Source organism: Synchiropus splendidus, chromosome 5 (genome assembly GCF_027744825.2).
Source record: "Synchiropus splendidus isolate RoL2022-P1 chromosome 5, RoL_Sspl_1.0, whole genome shotgun sequence".
NCBI lineage: Eukaryota > Metazoa > Chordata > Actinopteri > Syngnathiformes > Callionymidae > Synchiropus > Synchiropus splendidus.
Genome location: NC_071338.1, coordinates 34,400,944 through 34,427,796, shown reverse-complemented (window position 1 = coordinate 34,427,796; position 26,853 = coordinate 34,400,944). Strand labels below are relative to the sequence as shown.

General features: G+C 59.7%; 3 protein-coding genes across 10 annotated transcripts in view; 1 reads left to right on the top strand and 2 right to left on the bottom strand.

Annotated features, from left to right (window-relative positions):
- Window positions 1-6,090, bottom strand: part of LOC128759539 (dimethyladenosine transferase 2, mitochondrial-like) — a 12,166-nt gene extending 6,076 nt beyond the window's left edge. For 2 of the 5 annotated variants that reach the window (XM_053866584.1, XM_053866580.1), the window contains exon 1: window positions 492-605. Coding sequence is in view for 1 of the 5 variants with exons in the window: in XM_053866585.1 (XP_053722560.1) it covers window positions 1,467-1,656; window positions 1,720-1,868; window positions 1,943-2,002; window positions 3,662-3,751; window positions 3,844-3,992; window positions 4,062-4,215; window positions 4,297-4,388; window positions 4,454-4,643; window positions 4,954-5,202 (1,323 nt within the window). In the remaining 4 variants the exon portion in view is untranslated. Of the gene's footprint in view, window positions 1-167; window positions 467-491; window positions 606-638; window positions 1,657-1,719; window positions 1,869-1,942; window positions 2,003-3,661; window positions 3,752-3,843; window positions 3,993-4,061; window positions 4,216-4,296; window positions 4,389-4,453; window positions 4,644-4,953; window positions 5,259-5,742 lie in introns of those variants that run through there. The other 3 variants (XM_053866585.1, XM_053866581.1, XM_053866582.1) reach the window with 3 other exon arrangements.
- On the top strand, window positions 5,309-9,534 carry LOC128759537 (saccharopine dehydrogenase-like oxidoreductase). 3 transcript variants are annotated; one of them, XM_053866569.1, is made up of 13 exons: window positions 5,309-5,670; window positions 6,462-6,690; window positions 6,910-7,022; window positions 7,089-7,169; window positions 7,303-7,432; window positions 7,493-7,542; window positions 7,606-7,736; window positions 7,805-7,922; window positions 7,989-8,108; window positions 8,174-8,230; window positions 8,289-8,403; window positions 8,617-8,698; window positions 8,758-9,534. In XM_053866569.1, exons 1-13 carry the CDS (start codon window positions 5,470-5,472, stop codon window positions 8,846-8,848), a joined length of 1,518 nt encoding a protein of 505 aa, XP_053722544.1. In that variant the 5' UTR covers window positions 5,309-5,469; the 3' UTR covers window positions 8,849-9,534. The 3 variants fall into 3 exon arrangements, with proteins under 3 accessions (XP_053722544.1, XP_053722546.1, XP_053722545.1); XM_053866571.1 differs by having other exon boundaries at window positions 5,324-6,151; window positions 8,758-9,531; XM_053866570.1 differs by having other exon boundaries at window positions 5,325-6,151; window positions 6,423-6,690; window positions 8,758-9,530.
- On the bottom strand, window positions 8,595-26,853 carry LOC128759531 (insulin-like growth factor 1 receptor). 2 transcript variants are annotated; one of them, XM_053866560.1, is made up of 21 exons: window positions 25,578-26,850; window positions 21,743-22,309; window positions 16,948-17,245; window positions 16,745-16,881; window positions 16,532-16,676; window positions 15,437-15,645; window positions 15,246-15,372; window positions 14,935-15,170; window positions 14,702-14,869; window positions 14,436-14,643; window positions 12,928-13,229; window positions 12,726-12,859; window positions 12,497-12,656; window positions 12,328-12,427; window positions 11,367-11,437; window positions 11,066-11,295; window positions 10,900-11,007; window positions 10,681-10,843; window positions 10,369-10,498; window positions 10,165-10,299; window positions 8,598-10,031 (listed from the first exon to the last, which is right to left on the bottom strand). In XM_053866560.1, the coding sequence occupies exons 1-21, from the start codon at window positions 25,663-25,665 to the stop codon at window positions 9,740-9,742; spliced, it is 4,008 nt and encodes a 1,335-aa protein (XP_053722535.1). In that variant the 5' UTR covers window positions 25,666-26,850; the 3' UTR covers window positions 8,598-9,739. The 2 variants fall into 2 exon arrangements, with proteins under 2 accessions (XP_053722532.1, XP_053722535.1); XM_053866557.1 differs by having other exon boundaries at window positions 8,595-10,031; window positions 12,328-12,656; window positions 25,578-26,853.

The window sequence follows — 26,853 nt, the reverse complement described above, 5'->3', positions numbered from 1 at the left end:
GGGGCAGACGGTGCCGTGTTCCAACGCCACCTGACTCTCTGAACACGCGCGCGGTCTGAGGGCCTCAGTCATGGGCTGCTCTGGTCTCAACCCCTGACCCGTCTCCCACCGCGCCACCTGCCAGGCCAGCATGAATGGACCAGAGCAGGTTCTGACCTGCAGCCCACCTGTCATGGTGGCCCAGGTGAGGGCGGAGGAAAACAGGTCCCGGCAGCTAGCACACCTGGGCAGGTGACCTCCAAGGTTCGGACGTTGAAGGGTCTGTGCTAGCTGCTAAAGCTAACGAACTCCCCGCAGCAGCGACCGTGTCACGTCTGACAACAACACGAGCGGCGTCCTCGCGCACACTCGCAACAGTCACGTCGCACAACCCCGAGTCCGCATCTGGTCGGAAGGGGGAGCCGAACCTTGTTGAACCTGATGCCAGTTAGCAGCGCAGCTAGCGCCGAGTCTGAGCTCCGCACGAGACAAGACAAGAGGAATCGACTCACAGGCGACGAGGCTGAAGTTCCGACATCAGACCGCTGCCGCCCAGACTGGAGACGGTCCAGGGGAGGGACGGACGGACGGACAGACAGGCGGGTAGACGGGCGGGAGGGAGGGAGAGACGGGGCGCGGAGCCGAGTGTCGCCACCTACCGGCCACTGCGCTCCTCTCTCCCGACAGGAGCGTTCGCCCAGTGACGGTGGTGACGTCATCTTCACCGACGGTCGCTTCCGTGTGGAAGCTTTGCCCCACACAAACATGAAGATGCACTGACTGCAGTAAGATCTGGGGAGGGGGTTTGAAGCCGTTCCAAAACAAAGTCCATGAAAACCAAGAAAAGCTTCTGGAAGAAAGGGGATCATTTCTGAAGCCGAAAACCATGGGTCGGTGGAGGAGGTCCAGAGATGGAGCAGTGACAACATGCTGGTGCAGTGAGCGTCATCAGGCTTCTACCAAGAAAAAGGCCTTCTTCGGTGGAGCGAGGTCTGTGACCTTCGGCGTCACACGCTGCAAAATAACAATGGAGAAAAGCAGCAGTGACATATGAATCACACTGGTGTCACAGAGCGCTGCGTGATGTGGAACAAACGCTCTGAGTCAACGGATGGATCCGCGAGGTGGCTCACGTGCTTCCTGTGTCAGGAACGCGCCTCCACCTTCAGGCCGCTCCGTGGCCAGCAGGACACAAACTGCAATGATTTCCTGACTCTTTATTCCCTCACACCTGTGACTTCTGCGAAGGTGGTGGCGCCCTCCACCCCAGACGCCCGTGTAGGGCAGCTGTGTGTCCAGATGAAAGCACACGGCGCTCGATCACCACGGGCTCCAGCTTTACAACCCTCTCCTTCAACACAAAGATATACTGGAAGCTGTTGACAACAACAGCAGCAGCAGCAGCAGTTTGACTCCTCGGAGGAGAGGCGCCGTGTTTCTTGGTCGAGCGACACAAATGGCTCCAGGTGCCCGGACAGTCACCCCCCTCAGGCCCAGCCCTCCCTCTGCGTGTTCTCCAGGACCTCCTCATACAGCCAGCTCTGCGTGAACTCCTGACTCTTGTCCATCAGCTGGAAGAGCTGGAGATACTCCTGGGGATAGACGTGTCCGGTGAGGATGTCCTCCATCATGCCCATCTGCGCCAGCAGCTTGGCGCCGCTGTCGGGAGACCAGAGGCTGCAGGAGGAGCACAGCCGGCGTCAGCACGCAGCTCAGTGGAGGCGGCGGGGCGGGGCTTACTTGAGCCGGTCCAGGAGCCGGACCTTCCTCTTGGCCAGACACTGCTTGACCATCATCAGCAAGGTGGAGGCGTTGGTGGGGGTCAGTCCCCCGGAGAAGAGGTGGCGACGGGGACGCAGGCGCACCAGGCACATGTGGTCGTTGCACAGCTGCAGAGCAATAGCAGAGCGACAGCAGAGCGTGAGGCGCCTGGCGACAGGTGAGGAGGAGCAGCAGGTCTCACCATCCCTTTGTAGGCCGGATGCTTCCTCTTGGACGAGGTGACGAAGGACGACCACGGCTCCTGCACCACGGAGGGAGCGGCGTTAGCGTGAGCTGAGCAAGAATGAGCTGTAGGGGGCGCTGCACCACCGGGGGGACATGACCTGGCCCGGACACAGGGGCCCCTCACCAAATAAGAGCAATTGGAGCAGGTTCAACGGCAACGTGAGTGTAGGTCCTCAGACCTGGAGCCTCATCAGATCCACCATCAACACGACTCAGTTCCACATCTTGACTCTGTCCTTCCCTCAACTAAAGCTCTGGCATGTGTTTCACCTGTGACTCACTGTTGATGGAGGTGAAGTCTGTGAAGATGAGACACTCCAGTCTGCAGCGTGGCACGCACGCACGCACACACACACCGGGGCCACCTTATTGGTGGCAGAGCCTCACAGCCTGAGGTGTTTGGAGCATGTGGCTCTGCTCAGCAGCACAGTCCAACAATGGGGCTCATGCAGGGCAGTTTCACACCGCGGGTTCTGTCTCGAGACAAAGCTCTTTTGGCTCAGAAGTCCCAGATGTGAACACAAGCCAGTCGGGTTTTGGCCGTGGACCTGATCCCAGCTGGAGAGCTGCACTTTGTCTGGGGAAAGTCTCCACGGGGGGTGAGCTTCTGGCCTCAGGCGACTCGGCACTAGACGCTGGAAACTAGGTGTCCAGCACGACTCCACACCATCATGATAGATGCCGGGCAGTCAAGGGTCTGATGGCTGTCTGGGCCCACGACATGCTTCACAAACCACTTCTCAGACTCCCTGAACATTGAGGTGAGCAGCTTCAGCTGCAGGAGACTGGAGCTGGGGAACAGGAGCGCAGAGGTCCAGGACTGGAGATGTGTGCAGGGTTTGATACCTCAGGTGTTTTCTCCTTTATTAGGCTGATCAACACCTGATGTTACTGACAGAGTTGCTTCAGTGAACCACGCTGTGCTCTACAGTCACTGTTCTCACTGCTGTGATCTGCAGCTGTCACTGCATGAGGAGCACAGTGAGGAGGAAAGAGTGACTGAAGATCACCAGACCATTCATGGATCATCTCTGACCTCTGGATCTGGACTTCACTGACTGAAACCTTCTCCATCCTCAGTCATCTCTCTCACTGTGGTCAAGGTGTCGTGAGAGCAGCGTGGACCAATCCAGACGCTCCGTATGGCGCAGCTTGTTTCTGCTGTTACTTCCTTGTAAAACAAACATGACAAGACTCTTTCATGTTTAGTTTTGGCTGTGAAACGCCGCACTCTGTTCCAGCCGTGGCTCTGCTCCGTCATCGGTTCAGTTCTGAGGGGAGGACGACTCGTAGAGCTAAGAAGTGCCCGAGAAATAAGGAGGTCAAGGCAAACAGGTTGTCGCTTGGCTGATGGCGACTTCCTTGAGACCTGCTTCATCGTGGGTCACAAAGCAGCTATTGTGTGCAGAGCGCCCCCAGCTGAGGAGGAAAAAAGGGACATGGCCTGAGGCGCACAGCAGGGGGCGCATCAGACTCAGACCCACACGAGACAGAACCCGCAGGGTGAAAAGGCCCTTGGCCTCAGACTGCTGGGCCAGCCCTGCTCGAGCCTCCTCGTCTCACTACCGACACCTGCTGGACACCTGTGGAAGCAGCGTGAGCCGTCACAGGAGAGCGGAGGCCTTTCCTCCCACCGGGCTCGGCCCCAGGACCTGGGCAGGGTCTGAAGCCTCACCTTATGCAGCAGGTCAATCTCACAGGCCATCTGCCAGAGGACGCTGAAGGAGATGTAGTGCATCATGTCACCGGGCTGAGACACCAGCTTCTGCAGGAACACGCACGCACGCACGCACGCGCGCACACACACACACGCACGGTGAGAGGCCGCTCCGCAGCGCCGCAGCTGCGGGGCCGTACCAGGTACTCCCTCTCGCTCATGAAGACATTGAGCTCCACCCGGCCGTATCTGAAGACCGACAGCCGCTCGAACAGGGCGTAGACCATCTTCAGCAGCGTCCCGCGCGTGTTCCTCTGCGGCATGATGCCCACCACCTTCACCGGGACGTCTGGACACAGCGTGAGGAGTCAGGCAGGAGCCAGTCAGGGGGGCGGGGCTTCCACTCGTGGCGCCTCACCGTCGGTCCACTTGGCCTCGGAGATGCCGAGGTCGTCGAAGAGCTTGTCCGTGAACATGACCGGAGCCTTGACGTTGCCGCAGCCGATGGGGTCCAGTCTGAAGAAGTCACAGTGGAGCACCTCCAGCCGACCGTCCAGATGAGCCTCCAGCTCCTGCAGCACAGAGGACGGTCCCTGGTGACGGGACCCTGACAGAGGCTCACCAGGCGCCACACACGCGCACTGAGGACTCACCTGCAGCTCCGGCAGGAAGGACTTGTCCCCCTCCAGCGCCACCACTCTCTGGGCCCCGGCGTTCAGCAGCGTTCGGGTCAACACTCCCGGGCCTGAGAGGAGAAGCGGCAGCTCTCAGCACCGAGCGCGCCGCGAGCACGCACGCACGTGCACACACCTGGGTTGCACTCCAGGATGACGCTCCGGTCCTTCCTCAGGTCCGGTCCCATGTGCTGCACCACCAGCTGGGCCAGAGCCGGGTCCACCACAAAGTGCCGGTGTTTCTTACAGGACTGAGCGCGTCGGGCGTTGTCCTCCACCTGGCCCAGGTCCAGGCAGTCGTACTGGCTGAGCGGACGACGCTGACCCTGGAGAGCGCCAGTCAGAGGAAGCATGTGACTCAGCAGGTCAAACTCAGGCCTCACTTCCCTGACCTGACCGCAGGGAACAGACTCCTGCCCGGGATCTCTCCCTTCACTACAGTAAAGGAAATCCCAAGGTCATTTTCTCCAGCTAAGGTGCAGCCCCACCTCCAACAGTTATGAAAGGACGGGACCTTGGTGTCCACCAGGGGGCTCCCTGAGTCATGTGAAGGGAAGACTCGCGTCTGGACTCCACTGAGTGAGTCAAATACAGTAGAAACCCCAGTCACTCAGGAGACTGACTGCTGCGGCTCACCTGTACTGCGACAGCAGAGAGGTTCCGGTGCGACGGCGAGCCTCTCTCAGGCCGGGCCTGCTGGGTCGCAGGTCGCCCGGGCCCAGACGAGAGAGAGTCCAGACTCAAGGCTCGGCTGTGCAGCACTGGAACACTGGCGGGGGAGGGCGGGGTCAGCACCGGGTGAGGCAGACGGGTTCCGCTCCTCAGGGTGGCACAGCAGGGCGAGCGGACCAGCAGCTGCAGAACCCGACACAAGCGGCCCGACATGATGGAGGAGCGGTGAAGACCCAGAGCAGTCGCTGACCTCGCGGTGACGTCACTTCCTGGAGAAGAGGTCAGCAGGATGCATGTGAGGAAGGTCAGGAGAGAAGGAAACGCCACGCAAAACGGCATCAGAGTGAAACGGAAATCTTGGGAGGAACTCGACACATCCTAACTGTCCAAAATCACGGCGGGGCGATGGAAGATCACATATACATCCGTCAGAAAAGTGCGAAAACAGCGGCGTTGTGGCGACATTGTGAGTGACAGAACATGGTTCCGGTCTGCTGGGGCGGACGTGACGTAAAACTGCCCGCTCCAGACGATGGAAGAAAACGCCTCAGGACGGCCATGGAGCCAGGTCCCGGTCAAACCCTCACCATCGTGAAATCGGTCCACAAATCTCAGCCAGACCGCGACAGCCGACAGTGGAGGCGAGTGAGAAGTTTCTTCGACGACAATACGCGAAGCGAGGTGAAGAGCGTGACATTGGCCGTCCGGCAACTGCGCAGTTAGGCTTCATAGGTCTCCAACTCGGAGTCGTACCTGAGTGCCGGGGCCGCGGCTCCGCGGGAGACACCGGTTCAGACGTCGGGCTGCCTCTCCGTGGCCGCTGGCTGGGTGAAACAGCGTGACATTGAGTGCACGCCGGGTCCCCGTCACAATAGCGTCCACACCGTCCTCATGACATGCGCGCGCATGCGCACCAGTGCGGCCTGGGCTTCCATGTTTGTATGGCAACCCAACAGGGACACGTTTCCGTATTCGTTTTGGGTTCGGCGGCCGTGAGCGACCCAGAGCTGTTCTGAGTGAACTTCACGCTGGCGCGCTGCTGTGACCGGCAACGACAGCCTCCAACTGGATACAGTGATGCAAAATGTTGTTGTCACTGCCTGATGTGGTCCGCCGGAAATGATGGTGCTGTAGCAGGAAGTTACCGACGAAGCGGTTTACGGTAAGCAAGCGTTACTTTGGTTTATTTCTTTGTCAACGTCAAACTGCACAGACCTGACCCTCACCCTAACCCTTCAACTAGATTGTAGAAGTAAAAATTGTAAAACGTTTTTAAAAAAAACGATATAACTATGGACGCACGCGCGTTACCAGTAAATGTCAGTTGGTAAAACATGCGCAATTTCCGGTTCCAGTCCCGGAATTTCCGGCGGACCACATCAGGCAGTGACAGTTGTCAAAAGTGTCGTTGTTGTCTGTCACTCAAACGGCAGTGGAACGCATGACGGAAGGACACGGCGTCACTTCCGCAGGCGGAGCCGAGCTCAGTCGTCGCCGTCACCATGGCCGGAGCGGACGTGCGCCCCGAGCGGCCCTACCACCTGCTCATCTTCGGAGCCTCCGGCTTCACGGGCCAGTTCGTGCTGGAGGAGGTGGCGCGCGCGGCGGCCGAAGGTCCGGGCGGGAGCCTGCGGTGGGCCGTGGCCGGGCGGAGCCGGCCCAGGCTGGAGCAGCTGCTGGAGCGGGCCGCCGCCGCTCTGGGTGAGTGAGGGCGCCTGCCTGACCGCGCGAGTCCCGGCTGTGGTGCGGGCGGTGCGGGCGCTCCACGTGTCGCACTTGGACCCTGGAGATCCCGCCTGGCCGCGAGGCTCCAAAGTTCAAGGCGATAACCCTGATGCACGCGCGCACACGTGTTGCGGTCCGTGTTGGGCACTCGCGCCTGGTCATGACGCGAGCCTGTGTGTGTGCGCGCGCGCGCAGGTGAGCCGCAGCTGAGCGCAGGTGTGGACGTCATCGTGGCGGATGTGGAGGAGCCAGACTCCCTGGCGTCCATGTGCCGACAGGCCGTGATCGTTCTCAACTGCGTGGGTCCGGTGAGTCTCTCGCTCTGCCGGCTCCTGGCTCTGGTCTCCGAGTGACGCGCCTGTGTGCGAGAGCAGTACAGGTTCTACGGTGAAGCAGTGGTGAAGGCCTGTGTGGAGAACGGAGCTCATCACATCGACATCAGTGGAGAACCTCAGGTGAGAGGCAGACACTGAGGGCTGGAGGTCCTGGCCCCGGCCCCGGCCCCGGCCCCGGCCCCGGTCCTGGCTCCTGCCTGGGACCTGGTCCCACTGACTCTGAGGGAGCTGAGCGCCGATGCGGTGTCTTCAGTTCCTGGAGGAGATGCAGCTGAAGTACCACGAGCAGGCGGCCGACAGCGGCGTCTACATCGTGGGCAGCTGCGGCTTCGACTCGGTGCCGGCAGACATGGGCGTGCTCTACACCCGGGACCAGTTCAAAGGTGGGCTGACCGGCGGGCTGACCGTGTCCCGGGGTTTGACAGGTGCGTGCCTGTGCGCAGGTCAGCTGACGGTGCTGGAGAGCTTCCTGACGGTCCGGGCCGGCCCCCACGTGAGTGACCGTGCGCTCCTCCGCCGGTGTCCGCGCCTGGCCTCACCGTCTCGCCCTCTCCAGGGCGCCAGCATCCATGACGGCACCTGGCGGTCGGCCGTCCACGGCTTCGCCGACAGCGCCAGACTCCAGAGGCTCCGCAGGAAGGTCAAGTCCAAACCTCTGCCGGTGGTGGGCGGCAAGCTGAAGCGCAGGTGACCGGGACTGGGACCTGAGCTTGAGTCGACCTTTGTGACTGACCCGGGACCTGACGGGGATCCAGAGGGTCCTTGTTCTTTAGCTCGGAGATCCAGCAGTACTCGGTGCCCTTCATGGGCTCGGACCCGTCGGTGGTCAGGAGGACGCAGCGCTTCCTGTGGGAGCAGCGGCAGGAGACTCCGGTCAGTGGCGCCTCTCGCCGCCTCAGTGTGCGCTCAGCTGCGGAAAGTTCTGCTGTGGCTCCGCAGGTCCAGTACGCCGCCTACGCCGGGGTGGGCGGCTTCAGCGCCGTGATCAAGCTGGTGTTGGCCGGCGCCATCTTCTGGCTGCTGGTCCAGTTCAGCTTGGGACGGAGCCTGCTGCTCAAGGTGAGTCCTGCAGGGGGCGGCCTCGGGCGGCGACTGACCCTGCCTCATGTGACCCCTCCCCCCAGCACCCGGAGCTCTTCTCCTTCGGAGTCTTCACCAAGTCTGGGCCGACCCGGAAGCAGGTAGGTGTCCGGGCCGGGGCGGGTGGCCCGGTGTGACCCCTCTGACCTGCGCCTGCAGATGGAGGCCTCCTCCTTCCGCCTCGACTTCTACGGCCGCGGCTACGCCGAGGGCCGGGAGCCCGGCGGGGCCCGGGGGCCCGACGCCACCATCCGCACGGCAGTCCAGGGCCCAGGTGAGTGGCCGCTCACCAAAGCTGGACTTGTCAACCCGTGTCGGTCGCTGAAATAGAGATAAAATCGAGGGTTTGACGAAGTGAAGCGCCACGGTCTGTTTCCAAACAAACTGCAAAGAGCTGGAGCGAGGGGAAGCTCCTGACCGCAGACCTGACGGACGGATGGAGCGCGAGGCTGAGCTGAGTCCCTCACCGACTCTCTGTCTCCACCAGAGTGCGGCTACGTGGCCACGCCCATCATCATGGTGCAGGCCGCGCTCACCCTCCTCCACGAGGCCCGTGACCTGCCGCCCAGGTGAGCTGCACCCCTCGCCTCTGATGCGGAGCTCCTGACCCGCTGCTCCGTCCCTGCAGGGGCGGCGTCTTCACCCCGGGAGCCGCCTTTGCCAGGACCACTCTGATCCAGCGGCTCCACCGGCACGGGATCACCTTCTCGGTCGTCTGACCTGACCTTTGACCTCTGCATCGTCTGCCTTCTGGTCCTTAACCCACCGAGTGTTTCCGCCCCCGCGGTCATGCGATCCTCTTGAACGCTACTGCCCCCTGCTGTGTCACTGTTGTCATTAAAGCCTCGCGCCTGTGTGGCGCCCTTTAGTGTCCATGTCGTCTCACTGCTCTTCGGGCCTGTGAGCTCCGGACCGGAGCCGCCTCAGGCGGGTCAAGAGTCCTTCCCGCTCCAGGATCACGTGACGAGGACACCGGTTCGACCAAGCCATGCAAGAGTGACACCTAGCGGAGCTGCTGTTGACAGTGACATTGTCTGCAAACGTTTTATTGAACTGAACCGGTGTAGAAAAAACCCAAAGCAGAGACATTCATCCTCCTTCATGACGAGGGATCCAGCAACACAGAAGTCCAACCAGGCGGGACAGGAAGACGGAGGGACGGCTCGCTCCTGCAGCAGAACCCAGCTCCTCTCTGGCGCTTGACTTGTGGAACTGAGGTAGATGAACCCCAGAGCACACACCGGCAACACTGGCGCGGAGCCGCGTCCTCCCACCGCAGTGCACTCGGATGCTAACAGCTTGTCACCTCAGTGGACCAACAGTAACTGGTGATGCAGCTGGCTCCTTAGCATTGGCATGTTGCTAACTTGGGTAGCCGGCGACTCGACCTGGACAGGTGAGCGTGGGAAAGAAGCGGCGCGTCATCTTGACCTGAGATGGCTGGTGTCGGCGCGATGATGTCGGGGGAGGTGTCGGAGCCTACAAAAGTACAAAAGTGAGTCCGGTGCCGTCGCGGCACTGGCTCCGGTAAGTGCGTCTTCGCGGCGGGTGGAGCTCCCCGCGTCCATGTGGGCGCACCTGGCCCCGTGAGACTGACTGCGGAGGTCCAGTCAGCAGGCGGAGGACCGGGGCAGGGGCATGGCGCGCTCCTTTTTGCCACCACCGTTCATGTGCGCGTACGGCGGCAGCTCGTCCGGGGCGCCGCCCTCAGCCTCCGCGCTGGCAGAAGGCGGAGTCTGATCCTGGTCCGGCGGCGTGTCGGCCGCCTTGTTGTCGGCGCTGTGGAAGAAACTGACCTCACAGAAGGAGGGATCCAGCTCCTCCTTCACGCTGCTGATGATGTCCACGAAGGACGGACGCATCTTGGGGTTGTACTGCCAGCACAGCCTCATCAGCTCGAACCTGCTCACACACACACACACCATCAGTCACGTGACCTGGAGCCAGGAATGATCCGTGCGGCTGATCATGCACTGTCCCTGCGGGGCCCACGAGGTTGCGCCTCAGGTGGAGGGTCAAAGCGCTTCACACTCACAGCAGGTCGGGGCAGCTGTGGGGCTTCTCCAGGAGCCCCCCCTCCATGACGAAGCGCAGCACCTGCTCGTTGGACAGGCCCTGGTACGGCTGCTCGGCCAGAGTGGCGATCTCCCACAGGACCACGCCGAAGGACCTGGGCGGGCGAGAGGGCGGTGAGGGAGGCGGCCGGCGCCAGGGACCCCGGTGGCGCGCCACCACTCACCAGACGTCCGAGTTGGTGGTGAAGACGCCGTCCTTCAGAGACTCGGGCGACATCCAGCGCACGGGCAGGAGGCCCTTCCCGCCCTTGCGGTAGTAGTCGGTCTCGTAGATGTCTCGGGTCATGCCGAAGTCTGCGCACAGCAGTCACACCAGAGAAGCTCAAGCGGCGCCCCCCGGTGGTCACTCTGAAAACTCCGACACGTGCAGGGCCCGGCAAACGGGTCAGAGCTGACCCCGGTTTTGGCGCCATCTCACATGAAAGCAAGGGCCAATCCGTGCCAGCCAATCAGGACGGCGGAGAAGAGCCTCTGACCTCCGATCTTGACGGTGAAGTCCTCAGCCACCATGCAGTTCCGGGCCGCCAGGTCTCGGTGGACGAACTTGTTGGCGTGGAGGTAGGACATGCCGTCGGCGATCTGACCCGTCATGTGGAGCATGGTCTTCAGCGGAGGCAGCGCGAGAGACGGGTCCTGCAGCTGCAGACGGACGGACAGGTGAGCGGGGAGGCGGGGCAAGGCGCCGGGCGCCTCACCTCTTTAGGTCTGAGGGAGCGCAGGTAACTCTTCAGGTCCCCTCGAGTCATCAGCTCCATGATGACCAGCGTGGGCTGACCTTGAGACACCACGCCCAGGAGTCGCACCTGCAACCCAACAGAGGCCCGTCAGCGCCGCCCGCACACCTGAGCCGGCCGGACGCACCACGTGGTGACAGTTGAACTCCTTCATGACCGAGGCCTCGTTGAGGAACTCGATCCGCTCCCTCATGCTGGCCGACTCGTTGACCGTCTTCACCGCCACCCGGGTCTCGGCCTCGTCCTTGACCACGCCCTTGGCCACGCCCTCGTACACCATCCCGAAGGAGCCCTGGCCCAGCTCCCGCAGCAGAGAGATCCTGTCCCGAGGCACCTCCCACTCGTCCGGCACGTACACTGAGACGGAGGGAGGGAAGCCACGTGAGTCATCCGCGGCCGAGACCACGGCGCCGCCCCTCCACACTCACTCTCTGCCGCGCTGAAGTACTCGGGGTTGACCGACGCGTACAAGACGCCGTTTCCAAGACGGTCGCTGTTCCTGCGCCACACAAAACACCACAAGGTCTGGCTGCTGAAGGTGCTGAAGGAAGGATGGAGGAAGGAAGGAAGGAAGGATGGGAGGAAGGTGGTGAAAGAAGGATGGAAGGAAGGAAGGAAGGAAGTATGGAGGAAGGAGCTGTAGGTAGGAAGGAAGGAAGGGAGGATGGAAGGAAGGAAAGAGATGAAGGAAGGATGGAAGGAAGGTGGTGAAAGAAGGATGGAAGGAAAGATGGAAGGAAGGATGGAGGAAGGAGATGTAGGTAGGAAGGAAGGAAGGGAGGATAAAAGGAGATGAAGGATGGAAGGAAGGATGAAGGAAGGAAGGATGGAAGGAAGGAAAGAGATGAAGGAAGGATGGAAGGAAGGTGGTGAAAGAAGGATGGAAGGAAGGTGGTGACAGCAGGATGGAAGGAAGGATGGAAGGAAGGAGATGTAGGTAGGAAGGAAGGAAGGAAGGGAGGATAAATGGAAATGAAGGATGGATGGAAGGATGGAAGGAAGGTGGTGAAAGAAGGATGGAAGGAAAGATGGAAGGAAGGATGGAAGGAAGGAAGGAAGGAAGGAAAGCGATGAAGGAAGGATGGAAGGAAGTATGGGAGGAGATGAAGGATGGAAGGAAAGATGGAAGGAAGGATGGAAGGAGATGAAGGACGGAAGGAAAGTGGTGAAGGAAGGAGGGATGGAAGGAGATGAAGGACGGATGGAAGGAAAGATGGAAGGAAGGATGGAGATGACGGATGGATGGATGGAAGGTGGTGAAAGAAGGATGGAAGGAAGGATGGGAGGAAGGATGAAGGAGATGAAGGAAAGAGATTTAGGAAGGAAGGAAGGAGATGTAGGAAGGGTGGATGGAAGGAAGGAGGGTTGGAAGCAGTCCATGTGACTCACCTCTTCCTGTTGAACATGAAGAGCAGAGACAGCAGGACGCTGGCGATCAGGATGAGCATGAGCGGCACCAGGACCAGGGCGTAGACCAGGTTTTCATAACCTGCAGAGAGACCGAGACTGGTCACTGCGTCAGCTTCACTCCTCCCCTCCAGCCGGAGCCAGTCCTCACGTTCAGCCACGTAGAGCTCCATGCTGCGAGTCCAGGAGCCGTTCCCGGCCAGCGAGGTGGCTCTGATCCGGACCGAGTAGTTCCCCGGGCTCAGGTTGGACAGGCGGACGCCCCGAAGGCTCTGGTAGGTCTGACTGGAGACGCACTCGTGCTTCTCCGTCTGAGACACAGGCACGGCCACACGTCAGACGCTCACCACGGCGGGGGCGAGCGGCCCACCTCCACACACCTCAGCGGCCAGTTGAAACTTGATCTCGTACATGAGGATGAGACCGTTCGGTCGCGCCGGAGCCGGCCAGCGCAGAAAGACCCAGTCCTCGTGACCCTCCCAGGTCACCGGCCCCGGAATGTTGTCGGCCTTTTCTGAGAAGCAGAGCAAGAGATCGTGATCATGACTCGGGCCGCTCAGCCAGGCCCGGCGGACTCCTCACCTGCAGGCTTGGTTCTGGAGAAGACGAACTCGGCGGCGCTGCAGCGCTGGACCTGGCTGTTGCAGGCGTGGACGTCGATGCGGTAGACGGTGAAGGGCTGCAGGCCGGAGATCTGCAGCTCTCTCTCCGTCACCGCCTGCTCCACGAACTCGTACTCGCGGTCCGCTCGCGGCGGGGGCACGGAGCTGCTGTTGGTCGGCACCAGCGGAGGGGCGGCGCTGCTGTTGCCGTGGAAACGGTCCCGTTCACCACGAGTGGAGTTGGCCACGCCAAAGACGTCGCGGCGCCGACGGTCCGGTGGCCTTAAAGCGAGAAAGAAGACTTGAGTGCATGTTCACGTCCGATATGCCTCACGGATCGGCTGGTCATCACCAAGGTCAAGAGAGGTCACGAAAGCGAGACTTGTTGATCACCACGCTTTTCATAGAACGGCACGGTGCGTTTACAAACAAACTAAAATGGCAGCCAGACGTTCCATCGTTGCGGCATGTTCAGGTGATCCGGGCTGGTTTCACGTCAGCAGGTGCCGCGTGTCGAGTCGGTGACTTGTGGCGACCCGTCGACGATGACCAGTGCGAGCTGACCGTTAGATGGAGTCTCTTTCTGGAGCGATTTCACTCCACAACAAATGACCAGAACTAATAAGAGCTAAAGTGAAACTCATTGAAAGCAGTCGACCTGTTGGAGAAACCAGTGATGCTCCGATCATGATCGGCCGATATCATCCTGATGGGTGTCACTGCACCACTGATCAGGTGCGACAGCCGCGCTCTGGTGAAGCCCCGCTGCTGGTGATGCGTCCGCTCCTGGCTGCTCGCTCAGCAGCAGCACGTCTGCTGTGGACAATGCTGCGCAGGGAAGCGCCTTTAAATGAAACTTGACGGAGCACGGAGAGTTTTCTGGGCTCATGACAGCGAGAGCGCTGGTTCCTCCGCAGCCGCCAGCGCAGCCGCCAGCGCAGCCGCCAGCGCAGCCGCCAGCGCAGCCGCCAGCGCAGCCGCCAGCGCAGCCGCCAGCGCAGCCGACGCTGAGCAACACCCGCCGTTCCCAGCGTGACATTTGGAACAGTAAGCTAAGGAAGAACGAGTCACTTCACCGAGCCTGATGAGCTGCCTTTCTCAGCTGTCGCTTTGGAGTCTGTTGAAAACTTCTGGAGAGGAAACTTTGATCACTGCAGTGCTCTCTGTCTCTCTCAGAGTCCCGCGACACTGTGTCAATATTTCACCGACACAGCAGGGACTCACCTGGACTTAAGCGCTTTTCAGTCGTGTCCTTTTGTCAAAATGGCTGCTGCATTCAGCAAGGTTTTTCTATTGTTTGCCTTCTTGAAGAGGGACATACAAAGGTGCCCGAATTAAGAAGATTAAAAGTTCCTGTTTTCACATCACGTTCGCCGAAGGTCTCATCATTTTGATGACAGATTCATTCCTGCGAGAAGCCCCTGCCAGACTGGATGGTGACTGTTCCCACCTCGGTCCTCACCCTTCCGCTCTCCACACGTCACTCACCGCGGCGTGAAGATGGAGTTGTGCAGGAAGTTCTCAAAGACTTTCCTGTAGGAGGCGTCGGCGGCCTCGGCCTCCAGGTCCTCCACAGACTTGGGACACGGGCAGCAGGGACCCTTGTCGGCCTCGTCTGGGTCCGGTTTGGTCGGGCTGGTGTCTTCCTCCGGGTCTCCCACTCCGACGGCAGCCACTCGGATCGGGATCTTCAGGTCTGTCGGGACAGAGACGTGCTGGGCATCTGGCCTGGGCCGAGTCAGAGGTCCGGATACCTTTGGAGCAGTAGTTGTGCTGGTACAGCTCGCGGTCCTCAGCCTGCTGCTGCCAGCGGACCAGGTAGTAGGTCTGGTTCCCGTTGGGCGACGTGGGCGCCGACCAGCGCACCACCAGCTGCGTGGTGGAGTTGGAGTACGCTCGCACATCCAGAGGCATAGAGGGCGCTAGAGGAGACAGATGAGCGGGAGACGCGGAGCCTTCTCCAGCCTGGGCTCCGAGCCGGACCTACCTGCCGGACTGGTCCGGATGTAGACCACCTTGCTCTTGGCGCTGGGCGTGTGCTTGTCATCCACCGCCAGAGTGATGGCCTTGACGAAGACGGCGTACTGGGTCCAGGGCTTCAGGTTCGACAGCAGGACTCCGGGGTCCAGGTCCTTGTCCTGCCGCAGCTCCACGTCCACCATGTTCCAGCTGTTGGAGCCGCAGCCGTCCTGACCCTCGAACTCAGTGATGTTCTGGTGAGGACTGTGGGGCGGAGGAGTCGGGTCACAACAGCGCCGGCGCACACGGGCGAGGGCGAGAGCGAGGTCTGGAGCTTACGCCTCCTTGTAGTAGACGATGAAGCTGATGAGGTCTCTGAAGTCGTGGGGTCGGTAGCGCTCCCACGTCAGCTTGATCCGGCTGCTGCTGGTGCTGTTGGACTTGAACTGGAGAATGGTGCTTTCACCTGCGAGACAGGGCGGCGTGAGCGCAGCTCCGCCAGTTGGCCACCACCTCACCTCCTCACTCACAGCTGGCTCGGTCGCCATTGTTCCTGAAGTCGCTCTCCTCAAACTGGCCCCCGATCCCCGTCTTCTGCCACATCTTGTGGATCTCCGACATGCAGAGTTTGGGGTTGGCCCGGAAGAACAGCTTGCCCTTGTTGATGGTGAGGTTGTGGTGCCTCCAGTCCCATAGGTACTGCAGCTGCTGGTTGTCAAAGGCTGAGAAGGCGTAGGTGCTGCGGCAGGAGCAGAGGGGATGTGGGGGCGTGGGGGGGTTTCACAGCCAGGTCAGAGGGCGGGAGACCACATCATCATCCTCATCATCACCATCATCATCTTCATCATCTTCATCATCATCTTCACCAGCTTCATCATCTTCATCATCATCAGCATCATCATCATCATCACCATCATCCTCATTATCACCATCTTCATCATTAACATCTTCATCATCATCATCATCATCATCTTCAGATTCATCTTCACCAGCTTCATCATCTTCATCATCATCAGCATCATCATCATCATCACCATCATCCTCATTATCACCATCTTCATCATTAACATCTTCATCATCATCATCATCATCATCTTCAGATTCATCTTCACCAGCTTCATCATCTTCATCTTCATCATCATCATCATCATCATCAGCATCATCATCATCATCACCATCATCCTCATTATCACCATCTTCATCATCAACATCTTCATCATCATCATCATCATCATCTTCAGATTCAGCTCACTGCGGTGAGGTGGATGGTGGCGATGATGATGATGGTGGTGGTGGTGAAGATGATGATGATGATGATGATGATGGTGGTGGTGGCGGTGAAGAAAATGATGATGATGATGATGATGATGGTGGTGTTGATGATGATGATGATGGTGATGATGAAGATGGTGATAATGAGGATGATGGTGATGATGGTGAAGATGATGATGAAGAAGATGACGTGATGATGACGATGAAGAAGATGATGTGATGGTGGTGATGATGATGATGAAGAAGATGACGTGATGATGATGATGATGATGATGATGGTGATGATGATGATGAAGAAGATGACATGATGACGATGATGATGGTGATGAGGAGGGCGGTGACTGCCAACTCACTCGTCCAGAAGCTGCTCTCCATCGATGGTGCGGAGGCTGCGCAGGAAGGCCAGCGAGCTCAGCGTGTGAGAGCGGCGGATCCGGACGTAGCCGGTCACTCTCTGGATCAGACCGGTGAAGCTCTCCAGCTCGGCCACCATGTTGTCTGGGCGGAGACACAGGCACAGACGGATGAGGGCCAGCGGCGCGGCGGCTCCCGGGCTCAGCACTCACGGCCTCTGCGGATGTTGATGTGCAGGTTGCCCTTGATGACGGTGCAGCCCTTCAGCGACTGCGCGGCGTCCATGGAGTCCACCACCTTCTCCTCGCACACCTTGTCACACAGGCCGTCGCAGGCTTTGCAGAACAGGCTGCGGATGAGACGGCAGATGTGAGAGGCTGCCGTCACGGCGACCTCGGGCGAGGCCAGGACCCACCTGTCCGGAGAGACGCGCGTGTAGCCCGGCGGGCACTCGGACATGCACTCGCCGCCGTGGATGATGAAGCTGCCGGGCAGGTGGACCTTGGAGCAGACCTCGGCACTGACGCAGCGCCAGCCCTCGAAGCGGTAGGTGCCGCGCGGGCAGTTCTTCACACAGCGCCCCTGGTGGTTGTAATGCACGCAGGCGGAGCAGGCGCTGTCGTTGGCCGGCGCCGTGCAGCTGCCCAGACACTGAGGGTGGCAGCACTCGCCCGCCGCCGTGCAGGCGCGCTTCTTACACCTCTCTGGACACTCTGGGGGAGAGAGACCAAGGACAGCCGTGGGCACAGGTCAGGTGACCGCTCCACTGAGACTCTGGACAAAACTGGCGGCAGACTGCGTCGGGGCTCAGGGTTCTGTCGCGCGACATGACGACACCCCAGGGCACGGTGGAGGACGGGGTTCTGTGAGCCCCAGGAGCAGTTCCAACGGTGAAGCACTCTGATTTACTCCCAACACCTGGACCATCTTTGAGAGGACCCAGCAGCGCCACGGCCACTAGGGGGCGTCACGCCTTGCTCAGAGGTGGATGCAGTCCTGTTGGTGATGTCTCACACACACTTGCTGCCGAGCGGCTGGTCAGGGCTCACGCTCACCTGCGCCACCTTGACCAGAGCGGTGCCTCACCGAGGTCGGGACAGTGCCGCGTGACCCGCCACACTGCCACTCTTTCAGTACAGTCGGGGACAGAATAGCAATGTCCCGGGTCGTGCGAGGACAGAGGTCCCCACTGAGCCGGCGCCATGGCAGCAGAGCCACGACGTGTTGATGCACAGGAGGACAATATGGCTGACATGATGGTTTCCTGCGGGAACAGAGCCGCCTTGTTCCCGTTTGGCCAGTCAGAGACGGCTCTTTAGAGGAGCAGCGGGCCACTTCTCCTTTCACCGACTTCATTCACGCTCTTTCATCCCGACGCAGCGGGCCGAGACCGCACGTCACCGCGGGCCGTTCGGGACAGCTCCAGCCAGACGAGCTCACGGCTGCTCTGAGGAGAACCTGGACCTGACCCTGCTGAAGGCTCAGACCTGGGAATGACGCGCCGCGGCAGAAGCTTGGCTCCACGCACCAGCAGCACGCGGCTTGCTGTGGCAGGGACGTGGACCCGACAGCGCGGGAGACTTCTGTCACTCCAGATGTGCCGCGAGTCCTCTACTGCGAGTCGCTCGGCTGCGGCTGCCCCCACGACCTCACATGTCCCCGGACGCTCTGGCTTCACAGAGGACAGGCCGTCCCTGAGGAGCACCGAGGCCAAACAACCTTATCAGGCTCCAGATTCCACAGATGAACATCACCCGCCGGATTCCAACCAGACGGAGGAACATTCCATCTCAGAACAGGAGCTCCAACTAAGGCCATCCGGTCATGACACGGCGGCGCCTCCAAAACGACTTGTGGTTTCCACCAAAAGGATTCTGGGTCACATGACTGATAGCACCAGACAACAGCCTTGAGGAACCTCACCTCAGTGTGCGCAGCCTCACACTCCCTCCCTCTCCTCCCCCCTCACCTCCTTTCCTTCCCTCCCTCTCTTCCTTCCCTCCCTCCCCTCCCTTCCTTCCCTCTCCTCCCTCCCTTCCTTCCTTCCCTCCCTCTCCTCCCTCCCTCCCTCTCTTCCCTCCCTTCCTTCCCTCTCCTCCCTCCCTCCCTTCCTTCCCTCCCTCCATCCATCCCTCTCCTCCTTCCCTCCCTCCATCCCTCCCTCTCCTCCCTCCCTCTCCTCCCTCCCTCCCTCTCTTCCTTCCTTCCCTCCCTCCCTCCCTCTCCTCCCTCTCTCTCTCTCTCTCTCTCTCCCTCCCTCCCTCCCTCCCTCTCTCTCTTCCTTCCCTCCCTCCCTCCATCCCTCCCTCTCCTCCCTCCCTCTCTTCCTTCCCTCCCTCCCTCCCTCCATCCATCCATCCCTCCCTCCATCCATCCCTCTCCTCCCTCCCTTCCCTCCCTCCCTCCCTCTCTCTCTCCCTCCCTCCCTCTCTCTCTTCCTTCCCTCCCTCCCTCCATCCCTCCCTCTCCTCCCTCCCTCCCTTCCTTCCCTCCCTCCCTCCCTCCATCCATCCATCCCTCCCTCCATCATCCCTCTCCTCCCTCCCTCTCTTCCTTCCCTCCCTCCATCCATCCATCCCTCTCCTCCCTCCCTCCTTTCCCTCCCTCCCTTCCTTTCCTCCTTCCCTCCCTCCCTCCCTCCATCCATCCCTCTCCTCCCTCCCTCCCTTCCTTCCCTCCCTCCATCCCTCCCTCTCCTCCCTCCCTCCCTTCCCTCCCTCCATCCATCCCTCTCCTCCCTCCCTCCCTCCCTCTCTTCCTTCCCTCCCTCTCTCTCTCTCCTCCCTCCCTCCCTTCTTCCCTCTCTCCATCCATACCTCTCCTCCCCCCCTCTCCTCCTTCCCTCCCTCCCTCTCTTCCTTCCCTCCCTCTCTTCCTTCCCTCCCTCTCTTCCTTCCCTCCCTCTCTCCCTCCCTTCCTCCGGACGCACAGCTGAGGAGGAACCAAAGACATCAAGCGTCCACACAACATCCAGACTCCAGCTTCCGTCAGTGTTCTGACTCTGCACCTCGGAAACAAGGCCTGGACTCAGCGCTCTGCCCCGGCTCATCCTGCCTGACAGCACTCACAGAACCCAATTAAAAGCCACGAAACTGCAGCTGGCAGCTCGGCACCACCAAACCAGCAATGTTCTCTTCCAAAGATTCCAGCGGTGGGTGTGACTGGGGACTAAAAGTAGCCCTGTAATTACAAGCCTCGGTCACAGGGGGTCGGCCCGCGAGTGACGGGCTCATCAGCTCCACTGGAGAGAGTGGCGGGTGGCAGGCCAGTGGCTTGGATGTTGGGAGGGACAGCGGAGGAGGCGGAGCAGACCCTCGCCGCGCATCAAACTAGCGCAGCTAATGAAGTGGGCCACAGCTGGAACTTCCCAGCAGCGCTGCTGAAGTGGTTCTGTCAGAGGTCAGCAGGGTCAGCGCCAGTCCACCTCCTGACAATCCCCACCCTCCACACCAGGCCTGTCACCACCACAATACAAATTCTAAACCATATTATTGTCAACAACATTTTCAGACTAAAGCAACCACCCACTTAACGATGGAGCATGAACAAACGTATTTTCTATGATAACACACAAACCCTGCACGGCTCGGTGGCGTGTGTTGGACGAGCGGCCTGACACGCTACAGTCTCTCTTCAAACTGTTTCATGATGAAACGTATTGAGCAGTCTGTCTGTCTGCTGTAGCTCATGTCTCTGAACAGTTGACTTGAACTATGGAGCAGTCTGGACACAGTTCCTAGATGCTGCTGAAGAAACAAGAGAAACCATCAGGTGAAGAAATGATCATGGAGTCAGAGTCTATTCTCCAGATCATGATCCAAACTGTTGGTCCTTTGTCTTGTGTGATGAAAAACCTCCTCACAATTCTCTCTCTCCTAAAATGCTTGTTCTCCATGGCCTTATTGAAGCTGTCACTCAGACTTTGAGGCTTTAGAATTTGTTGATGGTCCCTAACTGATGGCGGCTCCTAGCATTAGCGCTGCCTGTGAGAGTGTGTCCTCCATCAGTGAAGCCTCATGGGGACGCGGAAGAGGACGCCGCCGCCGCCAATATCCAAGTGTTGTCACCTTGGCAGCGGGAGAGCTGCATGTGTTGATGTGAACCAAGGCAGAGGAGCGCCTCAGAGAACCTGTGAGGACCACTCCATCTCATCAAAGAAACAGGGATCCAGAGAGTCAGAGTCCACCAGTGTCATGATCCGCGTGTTCACCCTGAGATGCAGAGTTGTCATCGTGGAGGTTGTGTTTAATGGCGGGATATGGTGTACCATAATTTATGGCCCGTCCGTAGTGTCACCGCATGAGAAGAGACTGGACACGGTGGCTCAGTGGGCTGACTGATTATGGTGGTTCACCCACCTGAGTGAGACGTCACATTTTTACACACGTGTATCTGTTTGCAGGTGTGTGCGCCGGCTTCTTGTCGCAAGAGAGAAAGCATCAACACGCCGAGTCTGCAGATCCACGCCCGTCTCCAGGGAAACAGCCGCTCGCGCTCAGTCAGCCAAAACACATGGAGCGCGGCGCGACAGCCATCTGAACGCTGTAAACATCGGCGTGAAGGACTCGCCTGACCTCGCAAGCAAGAGAGGCGGAGCACAAACTGAGTCAGGAAGGAGCCTGTGAGGGAGTGAGCGGCAGGTCGGTCCGCCGGGAGACGGGCCCAGTCATGACGTCATCCAGCTCCAGGCAGACAGTGGTATCAGCAGTGTGATAAGTGGAGCTCGCCAGCCTTGGAAATCTAAATATCGCCAATGTAAACACACGCACTTCCACCCCAAAATAACCCGGGCAGAGAACAGCAGGGAGACACGCTCAGAACACCATCACCCACATCTAGTTTGACTTCAAGTCTTGGAAAACCCAGCTAGCGTGTGTTTGTGAGAGAGAGAGAGACTGGTTGATCCTGACTTGTGGGGATCAATTCTTGACAAAACACCTCCTTGTGAGGACCTGATGCCTTTCTAGGGACCAGACACCAAAGGTCCAAGCCTCAATTTCAGGATGAAACTTCAAATTAACTGGGTGATTCTAACTGGGTTCCAGAACCCTCCTCAAACACTGGACAACAGCGGGCCTTATGTCATTGAACTCCCAAGTCACCTGGTCGTGGTTGGTCGTGGTTTGCCGAAGGTGCAGGTGAAACCGACACCAACGGCTCAGCTGCTCATAGATCTGACAGTTGGAGCAGAGGGGTCGCGGTGGACTCACCTTTCTGGCAGTGGTTGGAGTTCCAGCAGCGATAGCCGTAGTTGTTGTTGAACATGGTCTTCCGGCACTGGGGGCGGTTCTCCATGATTCCTGGGCAGACGTCGCTGCACTCCTCCGACTGCTTGTTCCCGGCGATGAAGTTGTTGAACTCTGCGTCCATGATGAGCGACCAGTCGATTGAGTCCAGATAGCAGAGCTCGGGGTTCTTCTCGATCCGGATGGCTCCTCGGGTGATGTTCCTCAGGCTGTGCAGGCCGACGTCCTTCAGGCTGGTCATCTCGAAGATGACCAGGGCGTAGTTGTAGAAGAGGTTTCGCCCCCGGATGACGGCCAGGTTTGGAAAGAGCGTGCTGAGGCTGTCCAAGCCAGACACTCGGAACAGCAGCACGTAGTCGGTGACCATGGTGAGCTTGGGAAAGCTGAGGGTGCGGAAGATCTCCTGGTTGATGGCGTTGCTGTTCTTGTCTCCGATGAGGAGGATCTGCAGGTAGCCCTCCACCACTGTGCAGTTCTCCAGACGCCGGAATTCACTGATGTCATTGCCGATGTCGATGCTCGGGCCGCAGACTGGAGGAGAGAGAGCAGAGATGAGCGAAACCTTAGCGTCAGACTCGCTGTGACTCTGCAGTTGGAGCTCCTGCCGGCAGCGATGTGGGCCACCATGGTTGGTGAGAGCGTGCCCTCTCGAGTCAGTGTCAGGAGAGCCAGAGCTGTGGGCACAGTAGACACAGAGCACCTGGCGCACGTCGGTGTGGCTGCCCCAACATAAAGCGGACAGAACGCGGCCAGTGACACCACACAAATCTGTTACTTCTGAAGACCCGTTTACACTCAACATCATGTGCGGATCCTTCTGTCCATGCTCCGCCTTCATTTCCACCATATTTCTGCGAGTTTCCATAAAGCTTAGGGACACGGACAGTGCAGTACCACTGGAAACCGCGGGGGCAGTGTTGCTGCTCCCGCCCGATACGTCGCTCTAATGAGGCACAAAGAAGACATTACAATGGCGGAAACTCTCCGTCCTCCAGTGGTGACCACCGCCTCCTACAACGCTGCCTTCATATCCTCTCTTGTGCGACAGCGACATGATCGCCACAGTCACCATGTTGCTTTGGAGTTTGTTACTGTCGTCAACTTTGACTGTGAGCTGCTCCCCCCGGTGGACACAGTGGTGAACAGCCATACCAGTGTAAACAACGCATGGAGGTGTAGAAGCATACATGGGCCCCGGAAGGAGTGAGGGGTGGTGTCATCATGGGAACCACGTGTTTCTGGGGCCAAAAGCTCTGAAAAGTGCTGAGCCACGCTGCAAGTCCAGAGGAGTGACGGAGAACAAGGTGAACAAGTCCAGAACCTGGAAAGAAGATGGAGGCTCGTGGTCAATAACTGATGGACGGGTGACATCGTTCACCGTTGGAGGTCATGTGACAGCGACCTGCACCGCAGCACTCCGGTTCTGGTGCCAGAGTCAGGTTCGTCTCGCGTACGCTCCATCAGGGAGAGGCGGAGTCACAGAGCCGCCCATGACTCAATTCTGCTGGCGAGCGAGGTATCATGCTAGCTAGCTAACACAAGCCGCGGTCTTCACCTCCAGCAAGATCAAGAGTCACACACTTTCCAGGGAAAATGTTGACGCCTGGGTCTTGAACAAAAGGTCAAAGGTCAGATTCAGATCAGCACCAAGCCTGAGAAAGTCACGGCAGAAGAACTTGCTCAGGAGGCGCCGAGTCAGCAGGACGTCAGCCACCTCACACCTGAGTTACATCACTGAGCTCAGCACTTCATGGGAGCCGACCCTCACCACGCTCCACGCACGCACACACTCTGGATGACCTCGCGCGCACACACACACATTCCATTCTTCTGCCCTTGTGGGGACCTCTCCTGGCCATCACCCTTTCCCCGGCCTCTCACCAGACTGGAACCCAGTTAGAATCACACTGTTAGTTTGAAGCTTAACCTCGTGGGGTCCAGCCTAACGACTCCCCACGCACGCACGCGCTACAGAGCACCAGCAGGGGGCCTGACAGGGGAGAAGAAGTGTGTTCTGCAGCGGTGCCGCCGGACCTTGCTGACCCCGGCCATCTGCCCTGTTCGGATCCAGCCGACCTGCAGGAATGCAGAGAGCCTCGCCGCCACACAAGGAACCTTCAGACGGCTTCACACCCCAGTGAGAATAAATGCAGGACTTGGACGGGGAACCTCTCGGCTGCTCCCGGGTTTGTTCTGCACCACAGTCAGAGCCGGAACACGCCGCTCACAGGCCCCTCACTCTTCCCGGCCCAACAGGAGCCGGTCTGTTTTGCTAGCAAATGTACTTTGGCTGGTTCTATTTTAAAACCCAGGACCTGCTTCAACCCTGCGTCCCCCAACATGTTGTGTCCAGAACCTACGAATCAGAGAGCCGTTGACAGCGCGACTGGAGGAATGGAAAACTGCCTCTCGCGTGTGAACACAAATGACACCACACCACGGTCCTGCAGCTGGAGTCCGAGGGTTCAGCTGCTCAGGGCGCCGCTCTACACACCCAGTTTCACACCCGCCAAGCTCAGTTTGGGCCGGACCAAGGTGGAGGACCTGACCCGCAGGGGCTGTTAGTTCCAGCCAATCAAGCACAGGCAGGTGTCGGCTGAACCCACCGCCAACTGATGACGGTCTTCAGACGCCGGGCGGGTGACGCGGTGAGCGCTGCACCACCCCCGCACTCCAGTCCCAAGGCAATCACGTTGACCTGGTCCAAGTCTGGAAACGGCCTCCTGACCTCAGAGACTATGAGCATGAGGCGACACGTGCGACCGTCACCAGGAGACCACAGGGCTGAGACGAGTCCTCCTGAAGGGGCCCGAGGTTCTCACCCACGTCCGAGCCAGCGTGAAGACGCTTGGACCTGAGCTGTCAGGTGGTTCTGCTCCCTTACATGTGACGGCAGAGCTGCAGGTTTGTTTAGCCACAGAGGAGAAATGGCTCCCGCTGACGTCTGCTCCGCTCTACAGGACGACCTCAGCGCTGCACTGACAGAGGAGGCCCACGGCTCCCGGCCTCTTCTCCTGCGTGGTGACTGGCTTCTTTGAGTTGGAGTGTTCCAGGTGGGACACGACCTTGGGCTGTCAGGGGAGCGCTACACAGACGGACTCTCACTGACACGGCCAGACTCCAAAACATCCCCACAAGACTTGAGACGCACACACACACACACACACACACACACACACGGCTTTGAGGACACAACACACCTGCAGCAGGGCAGCCACCCAGCATCACGGCCCCACAGCAGTGTGACACTTCATCGCCACGTTCACCACGTCACGCCACAGCGTACCGCCGCTCCTGTATCAGGCTCCTGTCACTGCGGGACTCACTGTGAGGTCCAGTGCAGTCTCTGCTGGGGGGTCTGCTGTTGGAAAGCCACTTCCCTCTGTGGACAGTTGAAAGTCTTGTGACACCATGGAGGCGTCAGGGGTGGACTCGGAGCCCAGTGAGTGCAGCTTCTCTGCTGGACTGTGACTCTGAGGTGGAGCTCCTCACTGCCTCAGGAGTCACAGGCTTCATGAGTGATCAGTCATCAGTCCAGGTGGATGATGCTGGCACCGCTCAACACAACAGGAAGACCAACCGACACCTGCGGACATGACCCTGGAGCCAGACCAAGCATTCCTCCCCGACAGAGAGAAGGACGGGAGAGGAGGAGGAGGAGGAGGAGGAGGACGGGAGAGTGGAAGAAGAAGAACCCGCGGAGTCGATCACGAACCATGTGCATGATGGGAAGCGAGTGAAAGGGCCAGGCGGGAGCAGAGCGAAGCGGTGATGGAGGGACACCGGGCTCCAGACTTACTCTCTGCGGCGCCGGGCAGACAGGACGACACCGCCAGCACCAGAACCCAGGACAAGGTCAAGCTGCTCCTCCTCCGTGCCGTCCTCATCGCGGGAGCAGCAGGACCCCGAACCTCCGGGAAGACCACCGCTGAGCTCGCGCTCCTCGCCTGTGGAGACGCGTTCAGGGCAGCAGCAGCTTTAGCCGCAGGCCGGCTAACGGCACCAGACGGAGCTGGAAGAGAGTCCGTTCCGAGGGCTTCACCGCTCCGCCTCCCTCGCCGAGAGGAGTCCACTCCTGGCGTCTTCGGTCCCGACGGAGGCGCCGAGCGGCTCCATGTCCGCGGCCGCAGCCGGAGTGCAGGTGTCGCCGAGGCCGAAGCGGCGTCAGGTGTGTGGGGAGCAGCCTCGCAGCGCGCACGTGGCTCCCGCTCGGTTCCGCTGGCAGACGCCGCTTCTGTCGGGCGCTGCTGCCGCCGCCGCTTGTGGGCCGCCGCGTCCGTGGCTGAAGTCTGGAGGCTCGGTGGATGCTCGCGGGCGTCGCGTCACTTGTGATCCCGGTAAACACAGCGCCGCGCGCACAGATCGTCTCCGAGTGGGAGGAGCGCTCACTCGCGCCGCATCTCCATCAAGGCCAAGCGAGGAAAACGGTTGCCATGACGACCGATCGCTTGGTCTTTGATATGAGCTCCATATTGGCACAAGTCACCGCGAGCAGCCACGCGGACCGGCAGCAGCGGAAGCAGGCAAAGCCATCCTCCTCCTCCTCCTCCGCCCCAGCGCTCATCTGTGGCCTGGTTTCTCCGCTATAGCTTCTAGCTTTGAATGAGCAGCTCTGACCGGCTGCGCTTCGTCACGTTGACCTCCCGTCACCTCCGTCCTTTCTGTCGTGTCACGCCGCCACAGAGTGAGACCTCTGTCTTCGTCTCTCCTCCGGCTCCTCGAGACACGGCCAGAAGAAAACGAGGAAAACGGATCCCGGATCCGGATTGTTTTGCTGCTCCTGAGTGTCTTCATCGTCGTCTGACTGAAGCCAAGTCTCCCTCGGTGTCAGGGCCACTGCAGGTGACAGGCGAGCCAGAGTGCGCCCTGCCTCTCGGTCTCCCCTCTCACAACCTCACGGTCAGTCCAGGTCACCAGGGGTTTGGCCGGCTCGCACCGAAGCATTGCTGCGTTGAAGCACTAAACTTGCATTTGGAGATGGAAGAGGAGCTGCTGAGGTCGTCAGTAGAGACTAGAAAGTGACGAGAGTCAAGCATGTCTACCACAGCAGAGGGAGGGTCGCATCCAGTCAGAGG

What these genes read in the sequence shown, in the direction of transcription:
- LOC128759531 (XM_053866557.1), bottom strand. Translation starts at nt 25,665, where the DNA reads ATGAGGACGGCACGGAGGAGGAGCAGCTTGACCTTGTCCTGGGTTCTG. An exon ending in TCTGCCCGGCGCCGCAGAGA is followed by an intron (nt 22,310 to 25,577) that starts GTAAGTCTGGAG and finishes TCTCTCCTCCAG; the next exon opens with TCTGCGGCCCGAGCATCGAC. An exon ending in TTCATGTTCAACAGGAAGAG is followed by an intron (nt 11,438 to 12,327) that starts GTGAGTCACATG and finishes TGTGTGGCGCAG; the next exon opens with GAACAGCGACCGTCTTGGAA.
- LOC128759537 (XM_053866569.1), top strand. Translation starts at nt 5,470, where the DNA reads ATGGTTCCGGTCTGCTGGGGCGGACGTGACGTAAAACTGCCCGCTCCA. An exon ending in CACCCGGGACCAGTTCAAAG is followed by an intron (nt 7,433 to 7,492) that starts GTGGGCTGACCG and finishes GCCTGTGCGCAG; the next exon opens with GTCAGCTGACGGTGCTGGAG. An exon ending in GACGGAGCCTGCTGCTCAAG is followed by an intron (nt 8,109 to 8,173) that starts GTGAGTCCTGCA and finishes CCCTCCCCCCAG; the next exon opens with CACCCGGAGCTCTTCTCCTT.